The sequence below is a fragment of the Struthio camelus genome, chromosome 26 (assembly GCF_040807025.1).
Source record: "Struthio camelus isolate bStrCam1 chromosome 26, bStrCam1.hap1, whole genome shotgun sequence".
Classification (NCBI taxonomy): Eukaryota; Metazoa; Chordata; class Aves; order Struthioniformes; family Struthionidae; genus Struthio; species Struthio camelus.
This window is the reverse complement of record NC_090967.1, coordinates 4,553,821-4,571,333: the sequence shown is the minus strand read 5'-3', so window position 1 is coordinate 4,571,333 and position 17,513 is coordinate 4,553,821. Positions and strand designations below refer to the sequence as shown.

Genomic DNA, 17,513 nt, shown 5'->3' with positions numbered 1-17,513 from the left:
GCTGGTGCTGACATGCACCTCAAGAGCAGAACAGCAAAGCATTTCTGGCTGTCTACACACCAGCCGCCACGGCAGCATCCATCAGCCCCGCTTTGCACGCTCTCTGCATCTGCCAATACTCCACCGAGCAGCGACGAGCTGTTTCCAAGCCAGGCCCCTCATCAGCACGTACCTGACAGCTGCAGGAAGCTCAGTAGGGACAGGGACGTCTGCTCTCAAATGTCACTCACCAAAGGCCAGCTTCACCTGCCCTCTCCGAGAGGGGCCAACATCTCTGCGAGTCTTGACCGCGTTCTCCTGTGTGCACACCTGTCAGTGCACTCTGCCTCCCATCCCTAGCTGCTTTGCACAGTTACATTAACTGTGGTATTTGGAGCAACATCTCTGAAATGACAAAGACAGGGGCTCTGTTTCTTTTTTTAATCTTAAAGTCTGAAACTTATCAGTGCCTCAAGCCAGCAGCGGAAAGGGAACGGTGAATGTGAGCCATGGAGCCGCTCTCCACTCAAAGTCCGTGAGCACTGGCATTCTCCCACGCCTGGAGACATCCCATGGACCGGGAGGCACAAGAAGGTCGTGAAGATAAGGCCGGCTGAGATTGTGCGGTGCCTGGTATGCTAAAAGGGCAATTTTCAAAGTACAAAGCAGAGATCAGAGCGCTGGAAATAGGCAACGGTTGTGCTCTCAGAGCATGGACGCACCAACACTTTTCCAGCATGCCTGTATTTAATTCTGTAAAGCTGCCCTTTGCCTTCTGTTATCTCGTTTGTGCTTTCCCAGCTCCTGTTGTGCACTAAGGGAACTCCAGGAACGCTGATGCAGAAGACGATGCGTGGGCATATGAGCTGGAGTGAGAACAAAGCCTACCCCAGGCCCCCAGCCCTTTGCTACGGGTTTGCTCTGTGTTTTGCATCGTGTCCTCCCACCATCTCAGCGCCTGGCTGTTGTGCCAAGGAGCAGGGGGCAGCCTGGTGGAAGCAGTTAAAGGGGGAAATCTTTCTTGTCCTCAGGTCAGGGGAAGGGCAGGCAGCCTAGCAGATGGAGCACTGATTCAGGTTCAGATTTTTATTCCCAGCTCTGCCCTTGGCTTGTAGGGGGATTGTGGGCAAACCACGTCCTTGCTTGGTGCCTCCGTTCTCCCTGTTTTCAAACCGAAGGCTGTTATACCGAGCGGTCTTGTGAGAGTCACTCAGAGGGAGTGGGGCTATTTGTCCTCTAGGAGGTGGGGGTGCGGGATCGCGCCTTGCCTTCGCGCACGTCCGAGAGGAGGGGAAGTGATGCAAGAAGAGTCTAATCTGGTGAGCCTTCTCTGAGGGGGACTGAGTTCAGAGAGTCTAATCAGAAGGAGAAGCAGGCTCTGCCGGGGCTGTGATATCACTCCCATTCAGCTATGGGAGAATGAAAACCCCAGGCCACAAAGAGCAATCTTCATTTAAAAGACAAAGCCAGTCTGCCCACAGCCCTCGTTTTATCACTATCAACCACCTTCGTAACAACCACATAGCGCACCCAGGCCAAATAGGTGAGTTTATTAAAACAAACTCATCAGGGCTACAGAGTTTGCCTAAAAAAAAAAAAAAAACCACAACAATCCTAGTTCAGTCTAGGACACGCAAAACGTATGAATTACGAGCTTTGGACAGCTCCCAAGGAACGCATCTAAGCAGCCACAGTGATACCGTCCGCAGGAGGCTGGCAGGGGGATTCCAGTCGGGTCTTGGACAACCGGGCGCATTGAGGATGTAAAGAAGGAGCAGCAGGTCGCTTCATCTCCCTCCAGGCCCTTCCCTGGGGTAGACGTGTGCAAAGGCATGCAGAGAGTCCTCTGGTCTGCCCCCACCAGCAGTGAGAGCTGGGCAAGACCACAGCACGGTCCAGGCTTGGCCTGGGAGCGACGACAGAGCCCAACGCTGAGCTTCGAGACAGCGCTGTGATCTCTGGGTGACTGCCTCTGTCTGGGCGACCCATCCAGCCCAGGGGACTCACCCAGGCAAGAGGGGGGTCCCCTTGGTCACAAGGACTTGCCTTGTGGGAGGCCAAAGCCCATTCCAGCCTGCAAAGTACAGAGGCACCTTTCCGTCTCAGGCAGCACAAGCCTGGAGCGTGGTTTGCTCCCGCCATGTCATGGAGCTTCTGGAAACCTGCTGAAATGAACTGCATGGCTTTGCCGCCCTACAGCTCTCTGGAGGGAGGATATCACAGCCCCTTCTCTGAGCAATTCCCCCATGCTCAGCTTCACCTTGCGGGTGTTACACACCGAGAGTCTTTGGTTTGTTTTTTTTTTCCATAGGAGGATTAGAAGAGAGTTCAACGCAGCGAGTCCAATTCTGGTTGGTTCCTTGGACTCTGAGCTAAGAGCACTTTGTGGGCAAAGGAAAAAAAAAAAAAATGTACAGCAGGAGCCCAGGGTAACCTGCAAAGGACTCAGCCCAGCGCAGGGGGGCTGTAGACCCTGGGCAAGGGTTAGACAAAGTAAAGAAGTTCAGTCTTTATATAAAGGAGGAAGAAATGAGAGAGTTAGCACTAGAGAGAAGAGGGCATAAAGCCTGGCGAGCGCCAAAAGAGACATACGTCCCGTCCTCCGTCTCGCAGGCGGCAGGATACAGCGTCCAGCAGGCGCTGCCAATGCCCCATCTCAGCTGCTTCATATGTTGTCCTCCTCCAACATCTTGTTAACCCCCTCGCAGATCCTCTTCAGGTGGCTGCGGTAGGGCTCGGCTGGCCCATAGAGGGCTGAGAGGAACTCGTAGTCCGCAAAGTGGTTGAAGACGTGGTTGATGCGGGAGTGGGATTTGGCAGTCAGATGGGTGTTGACAGCCTGGTGCAGCAGGTCCCGGCACTCTGTGAGCACACTCGACATGACCCTGCGGTCAAAGGTGAAGTCTATTTGGTGGAAGCTGACAGCCGTCATGGCCAAGGTGTGCACCTTCTTGCGGAAGCGCTCCATCAGCAGCAGCTCCTCGGGGCTGAACTGCCCGTTGCGGTACAGCACGCCCAGCTTCATGATGATCTTGATGAGGTTTTTGATGATCTTCTGGGCCTCTTTGCGGTTGCGGGTGTACTCCTTGGTGGCCCGGTAGAGCTCGTCCAAGATTTCGCTGCTTGTGTCATCAATGAAGACGTTGGCTATGGTCTTGGAAGCCATTTTGCTCAAGAGCTTCTTCTGGGCCTGCAGGGCCAAGGTCTTGGTGCTGAAGGTGTCCATCTCTGCAGGGGGGAAGAGACGCACACGGTTCAGCCCATGTCCTGGAACAGTCCCTGTCTCCTCCCCTCCCACACTGTCTTCTGCAAGGAGAAAAAGCATCCTGGTCTAACAGCAAGCCCAAAAGGAGTAAAGAAGCACTGCCTGGGTGCTAGGGCAGAAAAGAGCTGAGCTCACAGGCCCAGGCTCTCCTCGGAGGATGATTTCTAGGCTGTTCCTGGCTTTTTTCCCCTGAATTCTGGGAAAAACTACAGTGCGACGGGCTGGCCAGAGGGACGGGGTGCCCGCTGTCGAACGCAGGTGCAACGTTAGAGGTAAGAGAAGGCTCCCTACCTTAGAAAGGCTCACGAGCCCCGTATCCTGCCTTTCCTCCTGCCGCCGGTGTTGCGGCCCTACCTATGCAGGAAGGGCTCTCACCCCATCGTTGTAAGGCATCTTCCTTAAAACCTGACTCATTTCCTGCAGGGCAAGACGAGGACGACGCAGGTGGGGAGCTATGAATCACCCGCCGCAGCTGGGAAGGACGCGGGCGGCCCAGCTCCCGCCGGGGCTGGAGCAGCGGCCACCGGCGTCGCCGCTCCTCGGGCGCCCACCGAAGCGGCGCGCTCCCGCTGCTCGCTTTTGTGCCCCGCCGCTTCAAAGCCCTTGTCTCCGGCTCTGCCCGCCCCGGGTACGCCGCCCACGCAGTCGGAGCCCGGACTGGTTCTGCGACCGGCTCGACTTCCTCAAAGCCGCGGCCCGCGCGCGCGTTGCGAAAGCGCCGGCGGCGCTCGGCAGCCTGTCTCGGAGGTGAAAAACGCCGCGAGTCAGAGCTCTCCGAGCCCTGCTCACCTAGAGACCGAGTTACAGGCCCCGGGCGCGACTCGCGTAGACAAATCAATCCGCTTGGGCAGATTACGGCTTTAAAAACTGATGCGAATGACTAAAACGCCGCTGGCCCTGGAGATATGTCCTGCCCCTGGAAATCGCTGTGCTACAAATCACAGCGATGTAAGAGCAGCATGATACCAACCAGCTCCCGCGCTAGGATGGATGGGCAGAGACGCAGGTTGCTTATGCAAGTAGCTGCACGTGGCGCGGCCAGCCTGGCAAAGCGAGAGCGGAGAAGGGATGCGATGGCTCTATAAATACATCACCGGGGAGGGAGAAGAGCTATTTACGCTAAAGGACGTTGCTCGCGTGAGAGCGGATGGGGGTAAATCGGCCCTGAACGCGCTCGGGCTGGAGAGGAGAGGAGGGTTCCTGGTGAGCGCAAGTGAGCCCGCGAGCAGCCGCGGGAGGGAGAGGGCTTCGAAAGAGCATCCCCGAAAAGGACCATCTGGTGGGACCCAGGAGAAGGCAGCCACCGAGCTCCTGCCAGCCCCGCAGGACGCGGGAAACACCTCGAGGCAACACGACGGCAGCGCCTTCGTGTGCCCCGGGACGCGGCCGAGCAGCGGGCGGCCGTGCAGGGGGCCGAGCCGGGCTCCGGCTTCCCAGGTGCCTTCCTGCCGCCGGCGCCGAGCCCCTGCCAAAGAGCACGAGGACGGGAAGGCGGCCGAGGCCGCGCGAGGATATAAATTAAGCGAGCGGTAACGGAGCCATTGAAAATGGCACCGTGCAAGCTGCCGCGTGTGGCGTTATTTACAGCCCTTAGGAAAAACACCAAAGTTTGTAACTATTTCCTTCTATGTGAAAACATTGATTTTTGCCAGCATGAGCTTTGAGCTGAGGTTCTCGCGCTTAATAATACAGAGATGACAAAGCAAAGGCTGCTTGTGCAGAGCCGCAGGCGGCTCCCTGGCGGGCCGGGCTCATTTTCTGCCCGACGGACCCGCGGGGGAGACGCCGTCGGAGACGGGCGCGGAGGAACGGGCAGGAGGGCGCGAGGCAGCGTCGCCGGCGAAGGCGGCTCTGCATCGCTCGCCACGTCCGAAGTTTCTCTCCCCGCCGGAGAAGAGGGGAATTTCCCAGCCCTGCAGCTCTCCCTGCTCACGCCGAACCTTTTTTTCCTCTACGGACAGGAACCCCGAGGCCGAGAAGTTGCCGTGTGCCGGGGACCAGCCGCGATGCCGGCGCTCGGAGCCGCGGCCGAGCGAGACGCCGGCGCTGGCGGCAGGAGACGAACCACGTCGCGCACGGGCAGCCGTGACCCAAGATGCGCTCTGCCCTGGGGACGAGCGGCCGGTCCCCCCGGCTCTGCCCGAAAGCAGGGCTTTGCCGCTGCCTTCGCGCCCTAGGAGCATCTCCGCGGGCAGCGGCCGCAGCGTGGCCCGGCCCCGGTCCTGCCTTGCAGGTGCCCTGGGCTCCCCTGCAGCCAGCAGCGCCCGTAAAAATAGAAATTCCCACGCCTGAGCTCTCTGTTGGGCAACCGCAGCCCTAAACCGAGCGCAAACTTCACCCACGGAGCCTGTAAAAACCTAGGAAATACCAGCTTCTCCTAGCTGCCCTCCGCACCCGCGGCGCCCCATTAGCAACCACGATAACAGGCTCTCCCCTGCACGCCTGGCCCGAGATGGGCATCAGAGGGGGGAAACTGAGGCACGGGGGGGAGGCTTTTCCCCAGGGGAGAATCCAGACCGGGCGGATGCAATCTGTTCCCGCTCTCGCCCCTCCGTGGGCTCTTTTGCAGCTTGTTCGCTCCCAGTTTTCGCTCATTCTCTCTCCAGCGGGCTGGGAAAGTAAGCGGGAATCGAAAAGCTCGCCTCCCAGGGCGCTGGATCCCGCTTGCCCTGCACCCAGCGCCCTCCCCGCCACGCTCTGCTCTTCCCAACGGCCAGATGCTGCTGTTTTCACGCAGAACGGGAGATTTCCATGGGACCGAGACGTCTTCCTGCCGGGAAAGGCCCTGCCGGCCCGCGGCCCCTCCTGGCCTCATTGTTTGCCGAGGGGCTGCCGCCGTTATCAGCGCCCGGAAGAGGCAGCTTTGCCCCAAAGAGCAGGCTCGCGCCTGAAATAAACCACCAGATTTCCTTCCTGTCGCTGAAGTTTCCAGCCGACCTCAGTTTTTGTTTTTTTGGGGTTTTCTTTTTTTTTTTTTTCCCTTCTCCTCTTTAATGAAAAACGTCCTCAAAAACCAGCCTCTTCCAGCAGCCCAGCGCCGTTGTGCAATGAGTGCGTCGCAGCTCCGGAAGAGCGCGGTGCGGCCGGGCCGGCGACGGGGCCGCAGCCCCTGAACCGAGGCTTCGCGCGCCGTCGCAGCCGCGTCTTTTGGTTTCTCCCCACCTGTTTTCCAGGAATCCCAGCCCTAGCAAGAAGAACAAGGGTCTCGGAGGCGAGACCTGCAGCGATGATGGGAGGCTTGGCCAGGGCCCGGCGCTCAGCCCTGAGCCTGGCAGAGCCCTGCACATCCCGCTTCCCTTTCCGGCACGCAGCGGCCATCACCCGGCGAGCAGCATCCCGCCTGCGGGTTCGCTTTGGCCGCAGCTCGGCGGAGACGGCCGAGAGCCGCTCGGACGGAGGTGAAAGGAGCAGAGGGACAAAGCCGGCCGCGTCACCAGCGCCCCGGCTGCCCTCTGCCTTCAGCACTGTTTGCACCTACGCGTCCCGGTCCGGATTCGGCCCCTGCCGCCAGGCCGGCACCCGGGGCTGCAGCTCCGCTGCGCGACAGCAGCTCATCGAACGCCCGACGGGTCCCCGCCGCGGGGACACCGATCCCCCCCCCCGCCCCGTCCGCCGCGGAGGGGGAAGCGGGAGGAGGCGCCGGCCGCCGTTGCTGCTGCGAGCCCGAGCAGGATCCGGCCCGCTCGTTAGAAAGCATCAATTAAAGGCGCTGTCTACAAAGGCGGGGGGGGGGGGGGGGAACGTGAAACCCTGTCATCTCGCCAGCGGCCGCGGGCATCGAGCGGCGCGTCCCGGCCCCGCCAGCCGCGATGGGTCGTTTCTGCCTCCTGCCCGGAGCTGCCTCCCCGCCGGTCGCCTTCCCCCGGCTCTCCCGCGTTTCCAGGTCCCAATTACCGGCTAACGGGCAGCGTTTCTCCAGCCCCCCCCAACACCCAGCTCCCCTGGCAGCCGGCTGAATATTTCATGCAGGAACACAGAAGCACTTAAATAATGTATGGGCCAGCGCACAGCAAGCGCGCAGCGCGAGGGGAACGGCTTGGCGCCTCCACCGCCGCCTCCTCCTCCTCCTCCTCGTTACGGCCGGGTTAACGCAACCCCTCAAGCCCCCGCGTTTCGCCCGGCTCCATCCCGCGCTGCAACGAGTTCCCCCCCGCCGCCAAAGCCGCAGGGAGACGCGCGGCTCGGCTCGAGAGCGCCATCCGAGGCTGAGACCGCTCCTCTGCCCTCCGTCCCTGGCTCTCCCCCTCCAGGATCGCTTTGCAGCGCCGTGTGCCCCACTAGCCAATAAGTATTAATTAATTAAACCCTGCTGCTGGGTTGGGTTACCGCAGCGGGGCTGCGTTCGGGCACCTCGATAGGCAGAAACGCTCCGGGAACGAGCGCCTGTACCAGCCCCGCGACGTCGGCTCTCCTCCGCCGCGCACCCCCCCTGCCCCGCGAGCGCCGGGCGCTTTGGGCTGGCTGCCGCCGGCGGGATTTAACGGAGCCGTGACAGCCCGGAGCGAAGAGCTGGTAGGGATGAGGCCTTGCCAACTCATTGCACGGCTGCCGGCCCTGCCAGCCCCTCGCCGCACCCAGGCGCGCAGGCAGCCAGCCCACGCAGCGGGGTGGAAACCAGAAGCCGCCCGAAACAGCCGGTAGGGTTTCTCCTTCGTAACGAAGCCAGCGCCGCCGATAAGCCTGCCGGGCCTGCTGACTATCCGACTCGGTCCAAATTTAAAAAAAAGAAAAAAATCCCACGCGGAGCTGAACCAAAGCCTGGGACCGGTGCTCTGCCCCGGCAGCTCCGAGGCCCCTGCGCAGGGAAGGGGGCCGGCCGCTCCGGGGGGCTCCCGTGGCGGCCCCCAGCATCCCGCTTGGTGGGAACGGGGGCTGTCGGCAGGCAGCCCGGAGGAGGAGAGCGCGGCCCGGCGTCGTCTGCTGATGGAGAGGATACCGGGCCCGCTGCGAGGCCCTGGACGTTCCCCCTGCTCGCGTCTGGGAAGAGGGGAGAGGGCCGAGCTGCGGCGGGAACCTCGCGGGATCGCCCTTCCCGCGCCGCAGGAGCCGGAGCATCCCAGCTTGCAGCCGGCCGGCCCGGCCGCGCCGCGGGGAGGAGGGCGAGCGGAGCTATTTTGGAGCGTGTGTCTCGCCTTCTGTTTCCTCCTCCTCTTATCGGGTCGGGATCGACAGTTCTCCCCTGCAGCGACTTCCTTTCGCCTTGGCTCAGGAGGAGGCAGCGCTTCGACGGGGGAGCGGAGGGCGAAAGGGAGGCCAGACCTCGCTCCATCCTGCTTCCCAGCGCCGGGGACCTCGGCCGAGCGGCACATCACACGCTTCCTGCCGAGGGAGCTGCGGCTGCCGGACAAAGCCGCTCGGAGAGCAAGGAAACATTTCGCCGACCGCAGCTCTAATGCGGACGGGGACGGTCCTGCTGCGCCTAGCGCGGCGAGGTCCCCATCCCTGCCACCCGCCGCCACCTTTCAAGTCAATAAATAACTTTTATGGCTCCGGTCCTTCCTCCCCAAACCTCTCCGTCTGCTCTGAAGCCGCTAGAGCTTTGGCTAGCGGGAGTCAGCAAAGGCAAGTTTTATACCCAGCCTTGCCATCGGCTTATCGAGCAGTCCTTTTGGGGAGATCCCCCCCCCCGCCTCAGTTTCCCCATCAGCCCAAGGGGATTCGTATCTCGGGGGTTGCAGAAGTTCAGTCGTTTGAAACACAGAGCCCTTGAACGCGCGAGGGAAACGGAGCGCTCCTGGGAGTTTAGGCACCAAGGAACGAGCACGCGTGGGACAGGCCGGCGGCGCACCGGAGCCAAGTCCTGCCCCCGGCGACGGGAGCTGCAAGGACGGGGCCTCGGGCAGGTCGACGGAGCGGAGCCCTCGCGCCTCCTCTCCGGAGAGAGGCCTGGAGACCACCTTTCGAAACTCCCGTCAGCCGTGCCGCCGGCTCCGCTGTTTATTCGGCGGAGCTGGGAGCCGCAGAGCTCTCGCCCTCGACGACTTCCCGCGGCCGATGCTCTCCGCAGGCCAGTTAGGTGTGGTGCACAAAAACACATCCTGTTGTCAGCCCGCGAGTTGCCACTTTCCGCTTCACACCCCTCCTCGGCTTCCCCAAGAGCGAAAACAAAAGCTCCCGACCATAATTATCGTGAGATGGAAAGGAGACAAGAGGTGGCGGTTCCCCTTTACGGGAAACGTAATAACCCCCCTCTCCATCCGAGCCGGTTTGCCGTTCTCCCGCGCGTGACCCCCAGGAGGCCCAGCCGGAAAGCGGAGCCAGGAGCTGCCGAGCACCAGCCCAGGGCTCAGCCCACCAAAGAGCTTCAGCCTCTTGGTGCTTTCTGAATCCTTGGTCATCCCCGTCTCCTCCTCCCTAGCACCTCTGGTTCTTAGAGGTCCCCCAGCCCCTCTCCTCTCCTCCCGAGCGGCAAGGAGAAGACGCCCCAGCGTGGGCACAGCACGTGCGTCGCTGTGCGCGCCGTGCCCGGACCCAGGCGTCCGGGGCACCCAGCCGGCCAGGCGCAGACGGGTCGGGGCCTCCTGGTTTCTCGGACAGCGGCTTGACCGCTGCCGCCTCAACTCGGGCAGGAGGAGAGGGCCAGGCGGTGGGCCACCCGCCGCCCCTCTAAAGAAGCGGCCAAGTCTCGTGGCAAGAGCGGCGGGTTGGGTGGCCAGAAGACCCCCCGCCTTGTACCCCCTGCGCGGGGGAGATGCCTGGGTGCTGAGGCCGCCGAGACCCCAGCCCCAGCCTGCACCCCAAGGACACAAAGATGCGGAGACGGGGATGCTCTCCCTTCCGAGGGGGAAGCCGGAGCGGCTGCTCCCGGCCTCGGAAGTCAGGCCGGCGCGGCCGCCGGCGGGGAGCGAGGGGCCGGAGGCGCGGCCGGCCGGGCCTCGGCGCTGGCAGCCGGGCTCCGAGCGCCCCCGCCGCCCGCCCACCCGGAGCGCCAGCCCCCCCCCCGCCGCCGCCGCCGCCGCCGCCGCCGCCGCCGCGCAGCCCTTACCTGCGCCCTGCGCCGCGGGGGCGGCGCTGCGGGCCGAACCGGGCCGAACCGGGCCGAACCGGGCCGAACCGGGCCAGGCGTCCTCCAGTGCCGGGGGCGGCCAGAGGCGACGGGACGGGGCGAGGGGGGGGCGGGATCGCAAAGGCGGGGAGAAAAGAGAGGGGAAGGGCTGGGCCGGGCTGGTGCCGGTGCCCGGTGCCGGTGCCCGGTGCCGGTGCCGGTGCCGGTGCCGGTGCCGGTGCCTCCGGCTCCCCCCACCCCCCCCCCGCCCGCGGCTGCTACAAAGTATCGGAGCGGGGCAGAAGTCGGAGACATCGGGGCAGGGGGCGGTGCCGGCCGGGCGGCGCCTGCCAATGGCAGCGCGGGGCTTGCTACGAAGCAGCCAATGGGAGCTGGGTCTGCGGCGGCCGGAGGGGGGGGGGGGGGTCCCCAAGGCGGTGTGGCCGGGACATCCCCCCCCCCCCCCCCCACTCCCGCTCCACGCGCGGGGTCCGGGTCGGGGGGGGGCTCGGGTGGGTGCCGCCTCGGCCCCCGCCGTCGGGGCTGCGGGGGTCCCTACCGCGTTTCCCACGGGGCGCCCGCTCTCACCCTTTCCAGGCTTTGTCCCCCCTTTTCCCATCCTTATCGCTGCATCCCCCCCCCCCCCCCAAGGCCCGGACACCAAGGCTGGGAGGAGGGCCCAGGCGTCCGGGCGCCCCAGCTGTCCCCGGGCCCTGCTGCTGCCGCTGCTGCTCGGGAGCGGCAGAAGCGGCGCAGGCCCCGCGGCTGCAGCAGCAGCAGCAGATGCCCAGGCTCCCTCCAGTCCCTCGGGCTGCTCGGCCGGCGGGTCCCCGGCTCGGCCGTCGCCTCGTCCCCCCGCCCTGGGAGTCAGCCGGCGGGTCCCCGGCTCGGCCATCGCCTCGTCCCCCCGCCCTGGGAGTCAGCCGGTGGGTCCCCGGCTCGGCCGTCACCGTCCCGCCGCCCTGGGAGTCAGCCGGCGGGTCCCCGGCTCGGCCGTCACCGTCCCGCCGAGCCCCTTCGCCGCCTCTGCTGCTGCTGAACTCAAGGATTACCCTGCTTTCTCTTCAGCAGCTTGGCCTCAGCCTGGCCGAAGCTGGCAGCCATGGGTGTGCTGAGCGTGGCAGTGCTCAGCTCAGCGCCCCAGGGCTGGGTTTACCCGCCCCCTCCCCCCCCCCAGCCAGGCCAAAAGCCCGTCAGCCCGCCGGACGGAGCGGGGCTGGCTGAGGAGGGAGCGGGAGCCGCGCGGGGGACGGACGCTGCCTCCGCACCGAGACCCTCGGGCGGGAGGACGAGCACGAGACGCTTCGGAGCGGGGCGAGCTGGCAGAGGGCGGCCGGGGCGGCGGAGGGCAGGACGCGTCCCCCCGCACTGCAGCCGGCCCCGCAGCGGCAGAGGGAGGGGGCTCGTCTGCCCCGGCGGAGCGAGACCCCGGGAGGCAGCCGGCGGCGGGGTGGCAGCGAGGGCAGCCCCGAGCGGGGCAGGCTCGAGCAGCAGCTCTGGACCTTCCCCTCGCTGCGGCTCCTGCCCGCCTGTCTCCAGCCTGCTTTTATTTTATTTTTGTCCCCCTTTTTTTATTCCCCTCTCTTTCTTCTCCGCCAACCCGAGTATCAAAGCACCGGTTGTCAAAGCCCTGCCAGGTTGCTAGGTGACTGACGGTGTAGCTCACCTCCGCGTCACCTGCAACAGCCTCGTGCGCCGGACCGGGAGCCGCAGCTCCCTCGCCGGGAGCCCGTCCTCCTCCTGCGGGCACCGCGGCCTGCGGGGGGTGAGGGGGGTCCCAGCACCCCGAGGACCCGGCTCTCTCCCGAAACGCCCATCGCCCTGCGAGCAGCTCTTGCTCCCTCCGAGCTCCCGCAGCCCCGGCCACGGAGCTGCCACCTGCCCCTCGGCCGCTGCAGGAGGGTTCCTCCGCCTTGTCGCCCGTCTTCCCTCCGCCTGTGCCGTTCGCCGCCCGGATCGGGCTCTGCCCTGCGGCGAGACGGGGATGCCCGAACGAGACAGCGCCCCGAGGGTACCAGCTCGGCACCCTCCTCCCTCCCCCCCGGCCTTCCTCGCCCTCTTCCTCCTCCCGGCTCTGCGGGAAGGAGTCGCGGCACAGCAGCCTAATTCTGAAAGGTGGCATTAAATGGATTAAAGCCAGGGTTTAGGGCGGATTAAAGTCGGGATTAACCAGAGCCTTGAATTGAATCCTGCTCTGGCACAGTCGCTGTGAAGCGAGCCAGGCCCCCCCCCCCCGGCCTCCGCGCAGCTCTCGCACCCCTCTGCCCAGCACCGGTGCCCCGACACCCATCGGGGGCAGCACCCAGCGCGGCGCCCAGCACCCGCCGGCCCGAGAGGGCTGTTTCCAGCAGAGGACGCCCGTCTCTTGCAGCTCCGGCTGCGGCTCATCAGCTGGCAGCGGGGAAAGCAGTAATCCTGGAGAGGAAAGAGCCTTGGGGAGGCGGAAACGTCCCCACCGGCGGCGTCTCGGGGGCCTCCCCGTCCGCAGCCCCCCGCCGGCGTGCCCTCCGCCTGCCTCCCGCCTGCAGCCGCAACCCGGGCGGACGGCCGGAGAGGCGAGGGAAGAGCCGCGCTTCCCAGCCGGCTCGGGGACCGGCTCGGCCCAGCCGAGCGCCGAGCGCGGCGGACAGCAGGGTTTCCTCCCGCCGTCCTTCCTTCCCTCCCGTCGGAGGCACGGGCGACGCGTGGGAGCCGGTTCAGCCCTGCGCGCTAAACCCGGCGCGTGCGCGCTCGGAGGCTGAGACGTGGGGCGTCCCGTCTCCGCTGCGGCGTGCGACGCGAAGGCACCGCTGTCCCCGGAGGCCGAAGACCAGCCGCGGCCTGAGGCTCCCGTCCCGCCTGGAGCCACCGCGGAGCCTGCTCCGGCCGGGGATTTGCTTCCAGCCCCACGTCATGCTGGAGCAGCAGAAACAGCTGCCGGCACGCTCCTGAACAGTTGCTGCATCAACCTGCCCGGCATAAATCACCATCCCGGGCTCATCTGTTCCTTTTGGCCACTCGCAGCGATCAGCAGCAAACCGTTAGGCAAGAACATCGCGGCACAAGTGCAGAGACTAAAGAGACTTTGATAGATCATGGACGAGACGATATACGGGAGCCGGCGAAGCGCCAGCAGGACATGGCATCATCCCTCTGGCAAAGCCGGCTTCTGCGTGCTTCTGTCTCCCCATCGCCGGCTGGTCCCGTCTCCCCATCACTGGCTGGTCCCGTCTCCCCATTGCTGGTCAGTCCCATCTCCCCATCACTGTCTGGTCCCGTCTCCCCATCACCGGTCGGTCCCGTCTCCCCATCGCCGGTCGGTCCCGTCTCCCCATCGCCGGTCGGTCCCATCTCCCCATCGTCGGCCGGTCCCATCTCCCCATCACTGTCTGGTCCCGTCTCCCCATCACCGGCCGGTCCCGTCTCCCCATCACCGGTCGGTCCCGTCTCCCCATCGCCGGCCGGTCCCGTCTCCCCATCGCCGGTCGGTCCCGTCTCCCCATCACCGGCCGGTCCCGTCTCCCCATCGCCGGTCGGTCCCGTCTCCCCATCACCGGCTGGTCCCGTCTCCCCATCGCTGGCCGGTCCCGTTTCCCCATCGCTGGCCGGTCCCGTCTCCCCATCGCTGGTCAGTCCCGTCTCCCCATCGCCGGTCGGTCCCGTCTCCCCATCGCTGGCCGGTCCCATCTCCCCATCACCGGCCGGTCCCGTCTCCCCATCGCCGGTCGGTCCCGTCTCCCCATCGCCGGCTGGTCCCGTCTCCCCATCGCTGGCCGGTCCCGTCTCCCCATCACCGGCTGGTCCCGTCTCCCCATCACCGGTCGGTCCCATCTCCCCATCGCCGGTCGGTCCCGTCTCCCCATCACCGGCCGGTCCCGTCTCCCCATCGCCGGTCGGTCCCGTCTCCCCATCACCGGCTGGTCCCGTCTCCCCATCACCGGTCGGTCCCGTCTCCCCATCGCTGGCCGGTCCCGTCTCCCCATCACTGCGAGACGCAGCCCCCCGCACGGAGCCCCCCAGCACCGCAGTGCCACTCTCCCAGCATCACAGGGGTCTCTGCCCATTTCACACCCCGAAGCCAGGCTCCAGCCCCGTTTTGGGTTCGTGGCAGAGCGTGAGGCCGCAGGGCCGGGGCTCTCCCAGGCCACGCTCACGGTCCATGCCAGGGCCAGCAGGGGGGAAGGAAACCTTTCCCCAGCTCCATTCCCTGCCTCGGGGCCACAGGATCCTCTGGGCAGCAAGATCAGCCGCTTTGCTGGAGCAGCCGCTTTGCCAGCCATCGCCAATCCGCGGGAAAGGAAAACTGGGGCCCTGCGACGGCGGAGAAACTGCATCCGGGCCGAACACGCTGCCGAGCGCTTGCTTTCTCTCTCCCTTCCTTCCCCTCTTTCTTTGAATAAAATGAAAAGGTGTCTTGCAACATCTTCTCTTCCGCACACCGCCGTTACCCCGTGCTTGGGGCTGGCCCGGAGTGAGGCCGCGGCTCGGATCCCCCCTCTCTCCTGGTCGCTTTGAGCGCGGCCGCTTCTCCTCTCCAGCAGCGAACGGCCCCAGGAGAAGAGAGGCCTGAACAATTCACCAGGATCCTCAACCGAACCGCGGCAGCCACCCCGGCAGACCCACGCGGCGCGTGATGCTGTGGGGAAGACGGCAGCCGGGCACCCCAGTGGGGCACCCGCCGAGGGTCGGGGGAAGGCAGCGCGCAGCCCCCGGGAGCCACCTGCTACTGCTAATCGGTAGCAGCAGTTGGAAGTTTGGCCGTTAACACTTGAGCCCAATAACTACATGTGTTGCTGCAGCTGGGTCCCAGGAGATGGAGTGCTGCCAGGTTAGTGGTCCCCTGGCTGGGGGATGCTTGTGCTCCTCTGTGTTTCCTCCCTTGGAGTGACAGGTCTGTAGCTGCAGGATCCCCTGCCCTGGTGGGGTGGGTGCGGGAAGCTGGGATGAGCCCCCCAGGAGGGGCTGTGCTTGGGTTGTGAAAGATTTAGGGCAGTGCTGCTGTAAGGAGCCCCCCCCCCCCTTTGCAACTGGCCTGCTGTGCCTTTGGAGATGCCTGTGTGCATCCACCTGCTGGGGCTGGCGGGTCCCCTGGCAGGGTGGTCCCTGCTGTGTGCTGGCACATCTGTGCTCGCTGCTGCATCTGCAGCGAGCGCCTTCTGGCTCTGTTTGCTGTTTGCAGAGCAGCAGCTTTGGGCCTTGAGAATCATTAGATAATTAAAGCTCTGGGGAAGCTGTCGGCAGTAAGCGCTGCTCCTCCAAAGGGAGCCTGCGAGCGGGTGCTGGCTCTGTGTGGCTCACCCAGGCTCTCGGAAGGGATGAGCCTGCTGAGAGGTCTGGGGGTGGAAAGGTCCCAGCAAGCTGCTGGCATCTGCACCCATGTGCCTGGGTCTGGGTGCTGCTCCTGGCTGGGCTCCTCTGGCAGAGGCACTGGGGTCATCTGCTTCCCAGGCTGGACAGGGGCTGCTCCCGGCCCTGCAGCCACCAAGGTTTTTCCCTTGTGCTGGTGGGAACGGCCGTGCTGGGGCAGGGCACAGCGAAGCTGCAAATTCCCCTGGGGGAGCTGGACAACCCACGCAAAAAGCTCCGGCTGCTTCTTGTTGCAGGTCCGGGAGGTGCGTGCCGGCTGCGGGAGCACGGGCAGAAGCAGATGTAGGTTAAGCAGCGAGCGCCCTGTTTCCCATGTGGTGCAGCCGGGCACTGCGGCCCGCTGCCACTTCTCGCTGCAATTAGCTAATTGCCTGATAGTCCTGAGCCAAGCCGCGGGCTTGCGGAGGGGGTTGGTTTTGTGCATCTGTGCATTTATCGCTCTGCAAAATGCTCTCGCGGAGCCTGGCTGAATAGCTGGGACGCTGCATCGCCGAAGCTGCCTGCCGGGGACCGGGCTGGCTGGGGACAATGCTCTTCCTCAGCGCCACTCCCCAGCTTTCGGAGGAAGGATCAGGTGCTTTGGGGGGGGGTCTGCCCCTGCACCCCAGGGCTTCAGGATCCTCCTCACCCACCCTGGCTGCTCCCTTGGTGCCTCCGGCCCTCGGGGCGCTGGGATCCCACAGGACCTGGTGAGGCTGGAGCATCCTGCAGGCACAAGTGCCTGGCAGGGCTGCTTCTCCCAGTTTCTCCCAGTAAGTGACTGGGGGGTGGAGGGGAGCATGGGTGCCAGCTCCATGGCCGAGGAGGAAGAGGATGGTGGGGGATGCAGCTGAAGCCGTGGGTACCACCCGACCTGCACCGGAGTGGAGCGGTGCTGCCGCCTCTGCGGCCGGTCCTCTCACTGGTGGCATATTGACTGACAAATCTTAATCGAGTGGATTATTAATTAGCAGAAGAAGCCGGCTGCTTAATCCTCCTCATCCTTGGCTGGGCTCTGAGCCGGAGTTTTATGCTAATAGGGCCCGTTATCGCCGTTACGTCGCTGGCCGAGGCCAAGGCTGACAGCAGAGCGCCCCGGCAGCGCGGTCTCTAATTGCAGATTTAATCAGACGTAACGCTCGCCGAAGCCGAGCGCGGGCTGTGTGCCGAGCGCGCTTCCCCCCGGCTCGGCCGCGGGGCGCCGGGGTCAACGGCGAAGCCTCGTGGGCCGGCACGCGACCCTCGCGCAGCCAGGACTCCTGGGCCCCCGTGCTGAGCCCTGTCACCCGCCTGGGCGCAAGCGGGTTTTTTTTTTTCTGCTGATGGGGGCACCTTCCCCGGCCGGCGGTTATTAACCTTGCACAGCCTTCCCCAGCGGTTTGGGGGCTGGCGCGGGGCAGAGGGAGAAGGACGAGCGGAGCATCCTCCCGCGCCGGGCGAGCGAACGGGGGGGGGCTGCCTGCTTCCCGGCTCACCGCCGGTGCTTTGATGGGCAAAGCATTGGGTGTAGCGGGGAGAAACGGGTTTTCCCAGGCATCGGGGGGCTTTGGGGAGGGGGATGACGGCTTCCCAACGCCGTGCGGGGCTGATGGCAGCTTAATTGCGCTGAAAGCACAGTGGACGGCCGGACGCCTCGCTTGCGCCCGATGACTTAAAGCGTGGAGCAGGGAAGCGGGCGCATGGGCAGAGCCAGCCCGGCTCGCCCGGGGGTTACGGAGGGCGGCGGGTGCTGCCGGCCGGGCCGGGGGCCTGCAGCTGTGCCGCACCAGCGTAGGGGATTAAAACATTTGCCGGCGCCACACTGCAGCCCTTTCTTGGGGCTCGAGCGCCGTCCTTCCTCCCCTCCGGCACCTGCCTCCCGGCCGGCGACAAAACCCCTGTCGAGGCAGCAGCTGGGACGCGGGGCCGGATGCGGGAGCGCGGCCGGGGCTCCCAGCGGGGGCTAGTAGGAGCCTTCGT

General features: G+C 65.1%; 1 protein-coding gene across 4 annotated transcripts; it reads right to left on the bottom strand.

Annotated features, from left to right (window-relative positions):
* Window positions 1–1,653: 1,653 nt before the first annotated feature.
* TNFAIP8L1 (TNF alpha induced protein 8 like 1) lies at window positions 1,654–10,490 on the bottom strand. Of its 4 annotated transcripts, none has more exons than XM_068920020.1 (2): window positions 10,230–10,490; window positions 1,654–3,207 (listed from the first exon to the last, which is right to left on the bottom strand). In XM_068920020.1, the coding sequence occupies exon 2, from the start codon at window positions 3,203–3,205 to the stop codon at window positions 2,645–2,647; it is 561 nt and encodes a 186-aa protein (XP_068776121.1). In that variant the 5' UTR covers window positions 3,206–3,207; window positions 10,230–10,490; the 3' UTR covers window positions 1,654–2,644. The 4 variants fall into 4 exon arrangements, with proteins under 4 accessions (XP_068776121.1, XP_068776123.1, XP_068776120.1 ...); XM_068920022.1 differs by lacking the exon at window positions 10,230–10,490 and adding an exon at window positions 6,723–7,732; XM_068920019.1 differs by lacking the exon at window positions 10,230–10,490 and adding an exon at window positions 5,762–6,396.
* Between the last annotated feature and the right edge of the window lie 7,023 nt (window positions 10,491–17,513).